The sequence below is a fragment of the Notechis scutatus genome, chromosome 9, assembly GCF_049901735.1.
Source record: "Notechis scutatus isolate UNSWTSFEM ecotype Mainland chromosome 9, rNotScu1.2, whole genome shotgun sequence".
NCBI classification, from domain to species: Eukaryota; Metazoa; Chordata; class Lepidosauria; order Squamata; family Elapidae; genus Notechis; species Notechis scutatus.
Window position 1 is genome coordinate 16790585 of NC_142017.1, and position 14349 is coordinate 16804933.

Below are 14349 nucleotides of genomic sequence, written 5' to 3' on the forward strand. Positions count from 1 at the left end.
TGACTTAACAATCGCAATGGGGAACGTTATTTCTGTTGCTAAGCAGGGCAGTTGTTAAATGAGCCACTCCCAGTTTTACAACTTTTTTGCCATGCGAATCAAACTGCAGTTGTGTGTGGGAATTATGTGGTCATTACATGAATTTAGCTTCTCCCAATTGAACTGGGTTCAAGACAGAACAAATGCTGCAGTCTGAATGAAAAGTATAAGAACTACACCGTGTGGATTAAATATCAAACAATTAGTAGTTGATATAGTCCTTTTTTTGGAAGATCTACTGGTTCCTGTTTAAATCAAAAAGATCTCATGAGGTTCCCAGTTTGAACTTAAGAACAGTGGTTACTAACCGGTGGGCCGGGGACCACTGGTGGTCTGCGAGAAAATTTTGGTGGTCCTCAGAGAAATGCCCCCCCCCCAGAGCACACACTCCCAAAGCAATTAAGCCAGGCTGCGGGAATACAAGGCCGCGCCACCCACATGGCCCGCCCACCCGCTGGCCCCCACCCTTTGGCCAAGCACAAACCTTACCTTGAGTAGATCCACGTGAGCTGGAAGGTAAGACCAATAGTGGGGGAGAGAAATCCGCCCCGGGATGGCTTGCTGACGTTCGTGGGAAAGTCAGTCCCATATTCCAGAGCTGCAGTAGTCACAGGACTACTATTAGTGGTCCGCGGGATTTAAAATTATGAGTTGGATGGTCCCTGAGGTCCAAAAGGTTGGCGACCCCTGCTTTGGAGGACCATGGACCAGTTACAAACCTTTCCAGGAAAGACGGTGAAGCAGTTTGCAAGGAACGTTATGGAGATTTCTTGGCATGCCTTCCTGTTGCCGGAGTTTGATCTTTGAGAGCCATAATAAATCAGCACTTTCTGCCAGATGCATTCTGTGAAAAATTGAAACGTGTTTTTAGCTTTGGCACATCTGCAAAAAAAAAAAAAAAACCCACCCCAAGCAATTCACTGTCAGGAAATTGGTCTAAGCCAAAATCCTATCATGGTTGGAAGTTAGAGGTGGACAAAGATTTTGTCACCAGAACGAAGATCTGTTGAGATGTCTATATTTAAATCATGGAAAAAATGCTGAAGTCTCTTGGGTGAACTTCCTTCAGGATGAAATAGGAAAGTACCAGTGGAAAGAAGGATTTGGGGTCAGCAATAGGAATTTAAAACCCAGCCAAACTGATATATAATAATTTAGTAAATAATTTGACAACACTGTCAAATTACTTACTAAGACTGTATTGCTATTCTTCTTCTCATCCTTCCTAGTACTTATCTCTTCCCACTTACGACTATAATCATGTTGCTTGTATCTTTATAATTTGTATGGTTTTATTTGTTTCCTCGTATGATTTTATTGCTTATTAGTAACCTATGACTAGGGATGTAGTGGCTCAGTGGCTAAGACGCTGAGCTTGTCAATCAGAAAGGTTGGCAGTTCAGGAGTTCGAATCCCTAGCGCCACGTAACGGAGTGAGCTACCGTTCCTTGTCCCAGCTTCTGCCAACCTAGCAGTTCGAAAGCAAGTAAAAATGCAGGTAGAAAAATAGGGACCTCTTTGGTGGGAAGGGAACAGCGTTCCATGCACCTTCGGCATTTAATCATGCCGGCCACATAACCACAGAGACATCTTCGGACAGCACTGGCCCTTCAGTTTTGTAACAGAGATGAGCACCGCCCCCTGGATCCGGGAACAACTTGCACATATGTGCGAGGGGAACCTTTACCTTTACCTTAACCTATGACTATCACCATCTTATGATTCTTGATGAATGTATTTTTTTTCTTTATGTATTCTGAGAGCATATGCATCAAAGACAAATTCCTTGTGTGTCCAATCACACCTGGCCAATAAAGAATTCTATTCTATTCTATTCTATTCTATTCTATTCTATTCTATTTCTATTCTATTCTATTCTATTCTACTTCTCTACTCTACTCTACTCTACTCTACTCTACTTACTCTATTCTATTCTATTCTATTCTGTTGGGCCTCCTTAGGGAAAGACCCAGTTGATTCAAGAAGGGAGAGTGCAAATCCCACAGTGACAAGTGTTCTTTCCATTTGCGTGCCTTTCCAGTCCCAACTCACTGGGCTGAGATCATGACAAAGTTTTGCTGATGTCATGAAATCCTCTAGTGACTGGGGCTCATGCCTTGGCATGAGAGGTTGGGAAGGAAGGGAAAACAACCATGCGTCATTTCTAGTTTATGTACAGTGTTTAGACATGCCTGATTTATTCATCTTTAATTGGCTGCCTCACCAGAAAACTAGGTCTACACACTATTGCTATCAACAATACAGGGAGTCGTTAACTTACACCCATTCATTTAGTGGCTGTTCAAAGTCACAACAGCACTGAAAAAAAAGTGACTTACGACCATTTTTCACACTTACCAGTTGCAGCTTCCCCAGGGTCACATAAACAAAATTCAGGTGCTTGGCAACTGACTCGTATTTATGATGGTTGCAGTGGCCCAAGGATCTTTTGTGACCTTCTGACAAGCAAAGTCGATGAGAAAGCCAGATTCACTTAATAACTGTGTTACTAAGTTAACAAATGCAGTGATTCACTTAACAACAGTGGCAAGAGAGGTTGTAAAATGGAGTAAAGCTCATTTAACAATGGTCTCACTTTGCAACAGAAATTTTGGGCTCAATTTGTGGTCGTAAATCATATGGGAGATTCTGGGTTTAATAAATACTGTTCTGAGCCGTTATTTTTTTTAAATTCATTGTGAATTTCAAAAAATTAAATACAGCACAATTTTTTTTAAAGGTAGTGATTATAGAATTAAGGGGGGGGGAACCTTAGATACATTATACTGGTTTAAATAAACCAACCATATTAAAAAAAGAAAACTAAAAACTAACAGAAGAAAAAAAAATCTACATAATTACTATATACAGAGATGTAAAATTAACTCAGTCCTTAAATTTGTGATAAGAAAGGCCATGGAAATTAGACCCTTTGATAAAACAGTAAAACATTCATAATGAATAAAATGCTGAGAAGTTTTATCATTGTCATGTTGCTAGAATAAGTTTAGAAGGACCATGTTACATTTCTTTATTTCAAATCCTGTTGAATTTATTATTGCTACCGTTGTACACGAATTACAGGGACGTGGTGGCTCAGTGGCTAAGATGCTGAGCTTGTCAATCAGAAAGGTCGGCAGTTCGGTGGTTCGAATCCCTAGCGTCATGTAACAGAGTGAGCTCCCGTTACTTGTCCCAGCTTCTGCCAACCTAGCAGTTCGAAAGCATGTAAAAAATGCAAGTAGAAAAATAGGGACCCCTTTGGTGGGAAGGTAACAGCATTCTGTGCGCCTTTGCTGTTTTGTCATGCCAGCCACGTGAACATGGAGATGTGTGCTGCCCCCTAGAGCCAGAAATGACTAGCATGTATGTGCAAGGGGAACCTTTACCTTATACATGAATTGTTAACTAATGGTCAAAGCTAAGTCAAAGCTAAACTGATGCTAGATGAGGGTCAATGGAATTCATGGGGGGCTGGGCTTGGGTCTTTTGTGGCAACACAATGACTCCATACTGATGACACATTTAACCTCACTTTCCAGTTCATCCTGCTCTTCTTCTACAGTAACCCAGGTGGAAAGTTGACCACCAACGTGGTGGCTTTAAAGAAGAGTAGAATTACTCATGGGGAGTATAGCTGTTCAATCATAGCTCAGTTCTGATGGCTAAATATTGCCCTTTTGCTCAACTTCCGGGAATAGATTTCTGGCAAAAACTGGAGGAATCTTCTACTGATAGGTATTTGCTTTTAGGTTTGCAAATACTCCATGACGATTTGAAATTAAAAGTGTGCTTCAGGGCCATTATGTTACAGAAATCTTGGTAAATAAAGGAGTTAGGCAGGGTTACACTACATTGCTCAATGATTATATAAACCCCTTAATTGACAGGGTAGGGGCCATGATGGCTCAGCAGTTAAAGCAAGAAACTGAGCATGTCAGCTCGAAAACTGACAGCCCAGGTTTTGAGACCCAAGCACCATGTAATGGTTGAGTTCTGGTTACTTGCTCCATCTCCTGCCCACCTAGCACTTCAAAAGCATGCAAATGTGAGTAGATAAATAAGTACCCTTTCAGTGGGAAGGTAATCACATTCCATACACTTTGGCATAAAGTCCTGCTGGCCATATGACCACGGAGGTGTTGTCAGATAATGCTGGCTCCCTCAGCTAATAAACAGATAAGCATCACTCCTTAAGTCGGACAGGACTGGACAGGAAAAACCTTTATCTTTAATTGACAGATCATCACCACAGTTGGCACCTAAGCATGTTTCAACACTCTAAAAGCGGGTGATGTAATGATATTGCTGTTAATGCAGGTTGATCTGAGAAGGACCTTGCAATCCTTTGTGGAAATCTGCTCAGAGAAAATACTTGAGATCAATTAGAACAAACTTACAAGTTTTGCAAAGTGCTCTAAAATCCTTAAATTGAAAGGGGAATGAGCCACACCAGGTCAAACAATGTAAGTACTTGGGAATAATATTTAACCTACAGAAAGTTAGAATGCACGCTTACAATACTCTGCATAATTTGCAGAAAGATCAACTTTGGCTGCTCAGATCTTCTTTAAAAAAATAAATAAATCTCAGGGAGCATTATATATTCCAACAGAAGAGAATAGTTGTAGCTGTAGGAGAAGAGCAGCCAGAGCTGGAGGTGGTGGAGTTAAGCATGTCATTGGCTTAGAGTTGTTACATTCCCACAAGTGGTCCAAGTCCAACTCCTCTCGAGACTCCTTATCTGGTGCGAATTTAGTACTGAACTTCAGTTGACTAGATTCTTGTATATAGGCCACAACATTGAATCTTCTGATCTGCAACTTAACAACTTATGCTGTAAGCCACCCAGAGTCACTTCAAAATGAGACAGGAATTAACATGTAGCCCTGATCCTTTGTGCCTGACAGAGCTCAGGGTTGAAGGGTGGAGCCCTTGGGGCTCTTTGAGATTGGTTGTTTCCATGCAGACATTTCATTACTTGGCTTAAGTAACATCTTCAGAGAGCACCAAGAAGTCCGTTATATAGTCCAGTTGCAATTTAATTATTTGTTACTAAAATCTTGAGTACAGTTTCTGCATAGTGCAGAGATAGGATTCATAAACACACTTGGTTGATGGAGTCTAAAGTTTTTGAGAAATACAGTATCTTCCAGATACTACAATGTGTACCCTATATTGTTCTCCGAGCTGGAAGTTTATGTACTCAAAATTGATGTGATGACATGATGCAATACTCTGAATTATTGCTTGAAAAGAATTTTCTGCCCTAGTGGTCTAGTTCCCCTGTTCTCTTTTACTTGGTTTATCAGCAAATGAAAAAACTTTATCCTATAAAAGTGCAGTGAAGGGGCTTGTATCCTGAAAGGGTGTTGGGCAATTCCTATTGTGGCTAATGGCTTTCGTCGTGTGTTAAATCTTGGGTGAGGGGCTGCTTCTAACCCTACCATTCTGCCTTTGTTTCAAAATATCCTGTCTTGAATAGATGACCAAATCTGCATTTCTAAAAGCTGGCCTCCTCGGTTTCTGCTTGTGGGCAGGGAGACTGGGGCAGATTGAAGAGCATGTTTCTCCATTCCTCCCTTTGGGGGAAATACAATACCTTGCCTTTTTAATATTCCTCAAATTCCTTTCATTCTTCTGGGGGTGGGGCGTGGGACTTCCCACGCCTTGAAAGAGTACAGAGGAGAGTAGCAAAGATAAGGGGACTAGAGGCTAAGTCCTACCATGAACAGTTAAGGGGACTAGGTATTGTATGTCTAGTCTAATGAAAATTAGAATAGAATAGAATAGAATAGAATGAATGAATAGAATAGAATAGAATAGAAAATAGAATAGAATGAATAGAATAGATAGAATAGAATAGAAAAGAATAGAATAGAATAGAATAGAATAGAATAGAATAGAACAGAACAGAACAGAATAGAATAGAACAGAACAGAACAGAACAGAATAGAATAGAATTCTTTATTGGCCAAGTGTGATTGGACACATAAGGAATTTGTCTTGGTGCAAATGCTCTCAGTGTACATAAAAGAAAAGATGCATTCGTCAAGAGTCAAGAATCATCAGGTACAACTTAATACAACTTAATAATAGTCATAGGGTACAATAGAATAGAAGGATATAAGAATAGAATTTAAATAGAATGGGATGGGATGGGAAGGAACGGGATAGAGAATTGAATAGAACATAGAATACAATAGAATAGAATGTTGGGATGAAGAATAGAATAGAAAATAGAATAGAATAGAATAGAATAGAATAGAATAGAATAGAATAGAATAGAATAGAATAGAATAGAATAGAATAGAATAGAATAGAATAGAACAGAACTCTTTATTGGCCAAGTGTGATTGGACACAGAAGGAATTTGTCTTGGTGCAAAAGCTCTCAGTGTACATAAAAGAAAAGTTACATTCGTCAAGAGTCAAGAATCATAAGGAACAACACTTAATGATAGTCATAGGGTACATTAAGCAATTAGGGGCGACATGCTGGCTTTCTTTTGCTACTTGAGGGACTGTCACAGAGAAGAAGAGATTGACTGATTCTCCAAAGCACCGGAGGGCAGGACAAGAAGCGATGGGTGGAAGCTCAATAAAGAGAGTTCCTACCTGGAACGAAGGAGAAATTTAAGTGAAAGCAATTAATCAATAGAACAGCTTGCCTCTCGGAGTTATGGGTGCTCCATAGCTGAAGATTTTCAAGAAAAATATATTGGACAGCGGTTTGTCTGGGATATAAAATCTCTGCCTTGGGCAAGGGTTTGAACTAGAATACCTCCAGGGTCCCTTCAGTGCTATGGCTCTATGATTCACTATTCCCCCATAGTTCCCTTGGTAGGAGAAAATCCTTGTAATGATTGACTTTGCCCATATGGAACAATGAAACCATTGCCTGTTATCTTTTTTTCACATCATTCCTTTTGTCAGGATATTTGTGCACAGTCTTTGGCACCATAAATATCAAATTATTCAGGCCATCCAGGTATATTTTGTACTCTGGTATTTGTTGTTGTTTTTTTGATAGGGTTGATGTAGTCTTTCCGAATGTTACTGATTAAGGGGATAATTGTATGATGGTTTTGCAAGAGCAGAATAGCCTAGGTTTTTGTACCCATCAGTTGTTGGAGAATTCTGTATTTTAGTTTTATCAGTTAGTCATTTCACTCTAGCAAAGCATTCACATCATAATCTTACATTTTTTTGTTACATCTTAGCATAAATCTTGTTTGTAATGATTAGGATAGCACATTCTTCTTAGGTTTAGTTATTTAGTTAATCTTATTGATTTAGTTAATTTTATTATTTAGTTAATCTTATTGATTTTATGCTATTAATTCTGTATTCATATACTGTATTCATAGCTGTATGGATGCTTTATTATAGGCTACTGTATCTTATTTTGCTGATCATTGTACAGAATAAAATTTCAGGTTTTTCCTTCTCTTCATTATCATCACAATCACTCTTCATTACTTTCAATCTCATTTTCTGCATAATACGAACAGAATACGATATCTAGCCTTGCAGTGGGTGGATTGATTCCTTCCTTCCTTCCTTCCTTCCCTCCCTCCCTCCCTCCCTCATTTCTTCCATCCTCCCTCCCTCCCTTTCTCCTCCCTTCCTTCCATCCCTCTCTCCCTCCCTCATTTCTTCCACCCTCCCTCCCTTTCTCCTTCCTTCCTTCCTTCCTTCTCTCCATCCCTTCCCTCCCTCATTTCGTCCACCCTCCCTTTTCTCCTTCCTTTCTTCCTTCCTTCTCCCATCCCTCCCTCCCTCATTTCTTCCACCTTCCCTTTCTCCTTCATTTCTTTCATCCCTCCCTCCGTCATTTCTTCCTCCCTCCCTCCCTACTTCTTTTCTTCCTCTCTTCTTCTTTTCTTCCACCCACCCTCCTTCAAATGTCTGTTTCACTGCACTGAGCAAGCCAGGTCTTCTTGATTTCTTTTGAGATGGGCAGAATCCAGGAACAAATCAAAGATATGCCACAGTATCTCTGGAGGTTTATGAGTATCTTCCCAGCCCCTTCCTGGGCTGGGCTGTAATTTTTACAGTAAGATTTCCTGAAGATAACAGTGCATTATGCTAACAGGTTTAAATCCTTCTGGCTCCAAGAGTTGCCAGTAGAAGAAGTGGGGAAGGCAGAGAGAGGGAAAGAGTCTTGGGAGGTTTTTTGTTTTTTTTCCACTGAGAGGCCAGAGAGAAATTAACTCTGAAGAAGATCGATTTCAAAAGACAGCGTATCTTCTAGGCATCCACTCTAATCTTTCCTGGCCCATCTTTAGTGGCAGACAATTTGTTCCGTACTCTCCAGCTCCCTCCTTCAAAAAGTAGCAATCACAGTTTTTTTCTTGGGGAAAAAAGTATATACTTCGAAGTCTGTAGCTACAGAGCTTAGTGAAGGTCGAGGAGAAGAAGGAGCGGTGGAAGAAGGAGAAGAAGGAAAAGAAGGAGAAGGAGGAGAAGGAGGAGGAGAAGGAAAAGGAGGGGGAGAAGAAGGAGGAGAGGAAGAGGAGGGAGAAGGAGAAGGAGAAGAAGAAGAAAGCATCAACCAACTCTAGTTTTTCTTCTAACAAGATTCTTCTGTTACGTTACACTGAAGGCTGATTTGCACATGGAGTCTGAGGTGGGAGTAAATTAATGGTGGGGAATGTGATGGGGGAAGTAATATTTGAACTACTGTAGCTTGTTGCAATCTGCTTCATGTTTATTTTCAACTTTTTTTTGCATTTCTCCCCTGCTGTTCAGTCTTTATTTGAATGAAGCAAGCAGGCTAAATAATAGGAGAGCATCTAGACAGTTTTTTTTTTCTTGTTAAACTTCTTCAGCCAGGCAGAAATACGTAATCCTCTCTAACTTGAAAACATTTGCTTTTATTTAAAAAATAATTCAGAAATATGTGTTGTGTCTTTTGCCATGTGCTTTTCAGCAAGAAGTTTGCACTGGATTTTCTTGTGAGTGCTTTGTGCGGAATTGCCATTCAAAAGATTTTAATCTAAATAGCATTGTGCAATTGGAAGACCCATCGATTGGTTGAGAATTTTTTTTTTTTAAGACCAAGTGTCTGCCAATCTTCCATAGTGAAAACCGGGTTTTCAAACGTTATTGAACATTGTTGGTTTTGCTGAATAGGTCTTACGTCGTTTCTCTTCTATTTATTTTTAGGTATTGTGCGTACTTAGATATTTGAAAAAGTGATCCATAAAAATAGGAGCCAGGATCAATATATCCTTCAAAGTCTTATTGAGATACTTGAGGCCGGTTGAGAATGATTGGTGGAATGATAGGCAGATGAGAAGGGTGCATGAGGAACATCTGAAGATGATCTTGCTGAAGATGGTAGTTGAGAAACAAACTCTGGACATTTCTGTAAATGTTAAATAACTGTTTGGTGTCTGGGTGAACTGAAGTTCCTTTTATTTCACTTTGGGCTTTTCTGCATTGGCTTCTCTTAACCATTTGACACTGTACCATGGAACACCATAGGAGAGCTTCGTATTTACAATGTTGTAATTACAATCTCCATCTCCACCCATCTCCAAAGCTTTCTGAAAACAAGACACCCACTACTGATAATTGGTGCCAGTGCCCTTTGCCTTGTGGCATTGAATCTTATGGGATTTTCCTGCTGTTTCTAGAGACCTGTTGCTTTCTCCTGGAATTCAGCCATTCTGGGAAAGAAAGAAAAAAGCCATAAACCAGGTTTTCCTCAGTTGGTAGCATTCAGTCAGTGTGATAAAGTCAGCATAAAGAAGTCAGGTGAGAGTTATGGAAGTTGTAGACCAACATATATGGACAGGATCAGGGTGTAGAAGGGTGATACTGGTTCTAATAGCTAGTTGGTTGTTCTATTATTTGGTTGTTGGTTGTTTATACTTTTGATACGTTTTTGCTGTAGATGATGGATGGATGGATGGATAGATGGATGGACGGACAGACAAATAAACAGAGGCATTGACATGTATATTTGGCCTTCATAGTTATGGGTAAATTTAGTAGACCTGTTACATAGTTTATGTGTGTTTGATAATCTAAAAGACATGCTACCAAGTAGTTGTGCATATAGTTGTTTGTTTACAATGAAATGCTTATAATTTAATATCAAGATAAGGCAATATTTTCCTCAAGCTCATAATCTAGAAAAACAGAAAGCAGAAGAAAAATCGGATAGAAAAAATATCTTTGCAACTATAGATTGTTTGAGGTGGTTACTCAGCAGGTCAAATCATTTACAAGTACTAAAAAGATCTGCTTCTTAGAAAACCTGGTTTTTCTTTTTTTGTGGCTATTATGCCAATTCTTGAGATGAAATCGAAGCAATTCAACAAATTAGTGTAAGAGGACAAGAGGAGTGATGGAAATCAGGTTTCCAAGTCAGGCTTTATCCAGTGTGTCAGTTCTCCATTTGATCTGCCTGCACATGTTTTCCTACAAAACCCAGTGAAGAACATGCTATGCAAATAGTTTCCTTATTTTAAGAAACATGGTTAAAAATCAACGTGTTGTCCAACCTGCTTTCAGAGCTAAAAGCAGACGGAACTTGGATGTGATCTTGAAGTAAACCTTAAGTAAAAATCCTATCTATGTTTGTTTTCTTCCTAGAAAAAGATCTACAAGTACAAGAAAGTGCTGAGTAATCCAAGCCGCTTAGAGGTGGTCTTGAAAGAAATCCGGACTTTGGTGGATATGGCATTAACTTCCCCTTTGCAGGATGAATCCATCCATCAAGCCCCTTTAGAAATAGTTTCCAAGTTGCTTTCAGAGGTAAGTCTTTGACAATGAGATTTCTTCATTTCTGTTTTCCATGATCCAACTAGGATGTCCAGTGCAGCAGATTTTTAGGCAGAATCTATTATAGGGTGGTGTAATGGTTAAAACGCTGGGTTTATCGGCTGAAAGCCGGCAGCCCAGGGTTGAGATCCAAGCATCGCGCAGTGGGGTGCCTAGTTCCTGTCCACCTAACAGTCCAAAGGCATGTAAATGCGAGTAGATAAATAGGTACCACTTCAGTGGGGAGGAAACAATGTGCTGTAATGTCATGCTAGCCATATGACTGTGGAATCGTCTTCGGACAGTAGTGGCTCAATGGCCTTGAAACAGAGATGAACGCCTCTCCCTATAGTATTGATAATAGATAATCAGAGTTGGAAGGGACCTTGTAGGTCATCTAGTCCAACCCCCCCTTGCCCAAGCAGGAGACCCTACACCATTTCTGACAAATGGCAGTCCAATCTGTTCTTGAAAGTCTCAAGTGATGGCGCTCCCACAATTTCTGAGGGCAACTTCTGTTCCATTGATTGATTGTTCTCTCTATCAGAAAGTTTCTCCTTATTTCCAGGTTAAATCTCTCCTTCTTCAGTTTCCATCCATTATTCCTTGTCTGGTCTACATGTGCTTTAGAAAATAGCTTGACCTCCTTCCTCTCTGTGGCAGCCCCTCAAATATTGCAAAACTGCTATCATGTCTCCCCTGGTCCTTCTCTTCACTAGACTAGCCATGCCCAGTTCCTGCAACCGTTCATCATATGTTTTAGCCTCCAGTCCCCTAATCATCCTGGTTGCTCTTCTCTGTACTTTTTCAAGAGTCTCAACATCTTTTTTATAGTGTGGTGACCAAAACTGGATGCAGTACTCTAGGTGTGGTCTTACTAAGGCTTTATAGAGTAGTATTAGTACCTCCCTTGATCTTGATTGTATGCCTCTATTAATGCAACTTTGGATTGCATTAGCTTTTCTGGCTGCTGCTGCACACGGCTGGCTCATATTTAGCTGGTTGTCCACTAAGACTCCCACAGTTACTGCTATTGAGTCAGCAACAACTATAAACTCTTCAGAGACCCCTTTCCTTCCTATTATAGGGGTGTCCAACCTTGGCAACTGTAGGACTTGTGGACTCCCAGAATTCCCAATATTTCAGTGTAATCACTCTATCCATAAGTTAAGGACTCGCCATTTAAAAAGCTGCCGATTAAAAATCCTTCCCCATAATAAAGACATGTGAGAATCTGATTTACACCATCCTAGGCTGGTTGTCCCATCTGGTTTGATAGTTGAATCTCTTGTTTGGAACCTTTATGGTTTAATGTGAATGAATGTAGATGGGAGCTCGTGAATGATGATTGCCAAGATGGGAAGTGTTTGAGTCACCATCAGCTATTGAGTTCACTGGTTTGGTGGTTCCAGGATAATTGGAAGAAATGGGAGATGTTGGGAGGGTCATCAGGGCTGCAGCATGCTCTCTTTCTCAGCACCTGGATCTTTTGAGCGATGCATGATCCGTTGGAATCATCTAGCCCAGGGGTCTGCAACCTTAAACACTCAAAGAGCCATTTCGACCCATTTCCCACAGAAAACACTGGGAGCCAATAATTTAACAACCAGTGTGACTGGGTGGGTGTGGCCAACCCAATGTCACTCACGCCCACCCAGTCACCTCCTTCTCTGGAATATGGAGCAAGTCTCCATCCCCCGCCATCACCCTTACCTTCTCAGGCCAGGGGAGGGGAAGGGCCAGCCAGTGGTGGGATCAGCTGACAGGGAGCCGCAGCAGAGAGCCAAAAGTGCCGCATGTGGCTCCAGAGCCACAGGTTGCTGACTCCTGATCTAGCCTAATGGGTGATTCCCCAGACTGATTGGAAATGGGCCTCCTTGTGGGAGAACAAAATAGATGATTCTTGAAACCAATGCAGATTGATTGATGGTGATGATGGTGATTGGCCATTGATTTCTTAATGTAATCTCTCATGTAATGTAATCTCAATTTTAAAAATGTAATCTTAACTCAATTTTGTAAACATAACGTTAATGTAACCTCAATTTTCAGGCGACCAATTTAACTACTCAAGAGCATGAAAATATTATTGTGGTAAGTTACAAAAACTCTTTGGGGGGGTAATAATCTGTCTCCTTCCTTGAGTTTGACTTTTCTAGGGTATTCTTTCTCCCCGATTTGTCCCTGCCATTTTTTTTTTTTTGAAAACCGCAGATTTAAAGTGGTTTCATTCCAAGCTTACGCAATCAAGAAATAGCTAAGAGCAACATCTTAAGAGTTTGGGAACATTCTTTTCACTCCCCCCCACCTAAAATATTTGGAGAGAAACAACAGGGTTCTGGAAGCTGCAAGAGTTATATTTTATAGCCCATTCGTTGAGTAGCTTGTATTATTTATTTATTTACATTCAGTATTTATTTACATTCAGAGTCTAAAAGGTTTTTAGTAGAATGTAAGGATTGAAAGGGGTATACCAACTCTGGATGGCTTACAGTATTAAATTCATGTTCATTGAGTTAATGACACCATCTAACCATCTCCTTAGAAGGCCAGATCCTGAAGATGAAACTCAAATACTTTGGTCACCTAATGGAAGGTCTCACTGGAGAAGAGCCTAATGCTGGGAACGATTGAGGGCAACAGAAGAAGAAGGGAACGGCAGAGAAGGAGGTGGCTAGATGGAGTCACAGAAGCAGTCGGCTTGAGCTTTAATGGACTCAAGAAGATGATAGAGGACAGGAAGGTCGGGAGGAACGTTGTCCATGGGGTCGCGATGGGTCGGACACGACTTCGCAACGAACAACAATAAACCATCTCATCCTCTGCCGTCCTCTTCTCCTTTTGGTTGTCTCTTCAAGTCCAAGAGGAAAAGATATTCAAGCAGCTTGGTTCCCAAAGAATTGGTGCTCTGAGAAAGGATTGTCAGAAAGGATTTTGCAGAAGCTCTTCCAGTCTTTAAAAAAAAAAAACATCTGTTTTTGCATGGAATTCTTTAGCCCCAGGACAGACTAAACCTTGAAGGACCTTCTATTCTGACAATACTTCATAATTTGCAATAGTGGCAGCATAATCACATAACCTGATTATGTGGCTGCTGTTACTCTTGGTGCCGTTATGGCATGCAACTGCATTTGGGTTGCCTAGCAATGGACTGAGAAAGGATGAAGTTAGGAATTGGAAAACAAGAGCTTTGTTGGAAAGGAAGAAGTTTCCACTTGCTTTGGAAAATAAATACCCGTGTTCCTGGATTTGTTTTTGTTAAATCAGGAAACTCTTCAAAGAGGGTTGTTAACGCCAAGGAGGAAAGATGGGTCCAAAGGATCAGAGGTGGATAAAGAGGTGATTTTCAGAATGTCTAAGTAATATGCTGCCCAGTGTTTTGGATAGGGCAGTCCAGATTCTTATTAAGAGTCCTGAAAAATCAGGGAAGAAGAAGAATTGTTTGCTCTGATGTTTAGCGATCTCTTCAATGAAATGTGATTCAGGATTCCGAAGAAGACTTTTATCTAATCTTCTGTGGTACCTTTTTGCCTTA

The 14349-nt window shown here is 40.5% G+C and overlaps 1 protein-coding gene across 2 annotated transcripts in view; it reads left to right on the forward strand.

Moving 5' to 3' along the window:
• The window catches only part of CMIP (c-Maf inducing protein), a 172117-nt gene that overhangs the window by 120717 nt on the left and 37051 nt on the right, over positions 1-14349 (forward strand). The window contains exons 1-3 of one of the 2 annotated variants that reach the window (XM_026672057.2): positions 8172-8670; positions 10647-10808; positions 12867-12908. In XM_026672057.2, coding sequence (XP_026527842.1) covers positions 8659-8670; positions 10647-10808; positions 12867-12908 — 216 coding nt within the window. In that variant the 5' untranslated portion in view covers positions 8172-8658. Of the gene's footprint in view, positions 1-8171; positions 8671-10646; positions 10809-12866; positions 12909-14349 lie in introns of those variants that run through there. The other variant, XM_026672056.2, reaches the window with a different exon arrangement.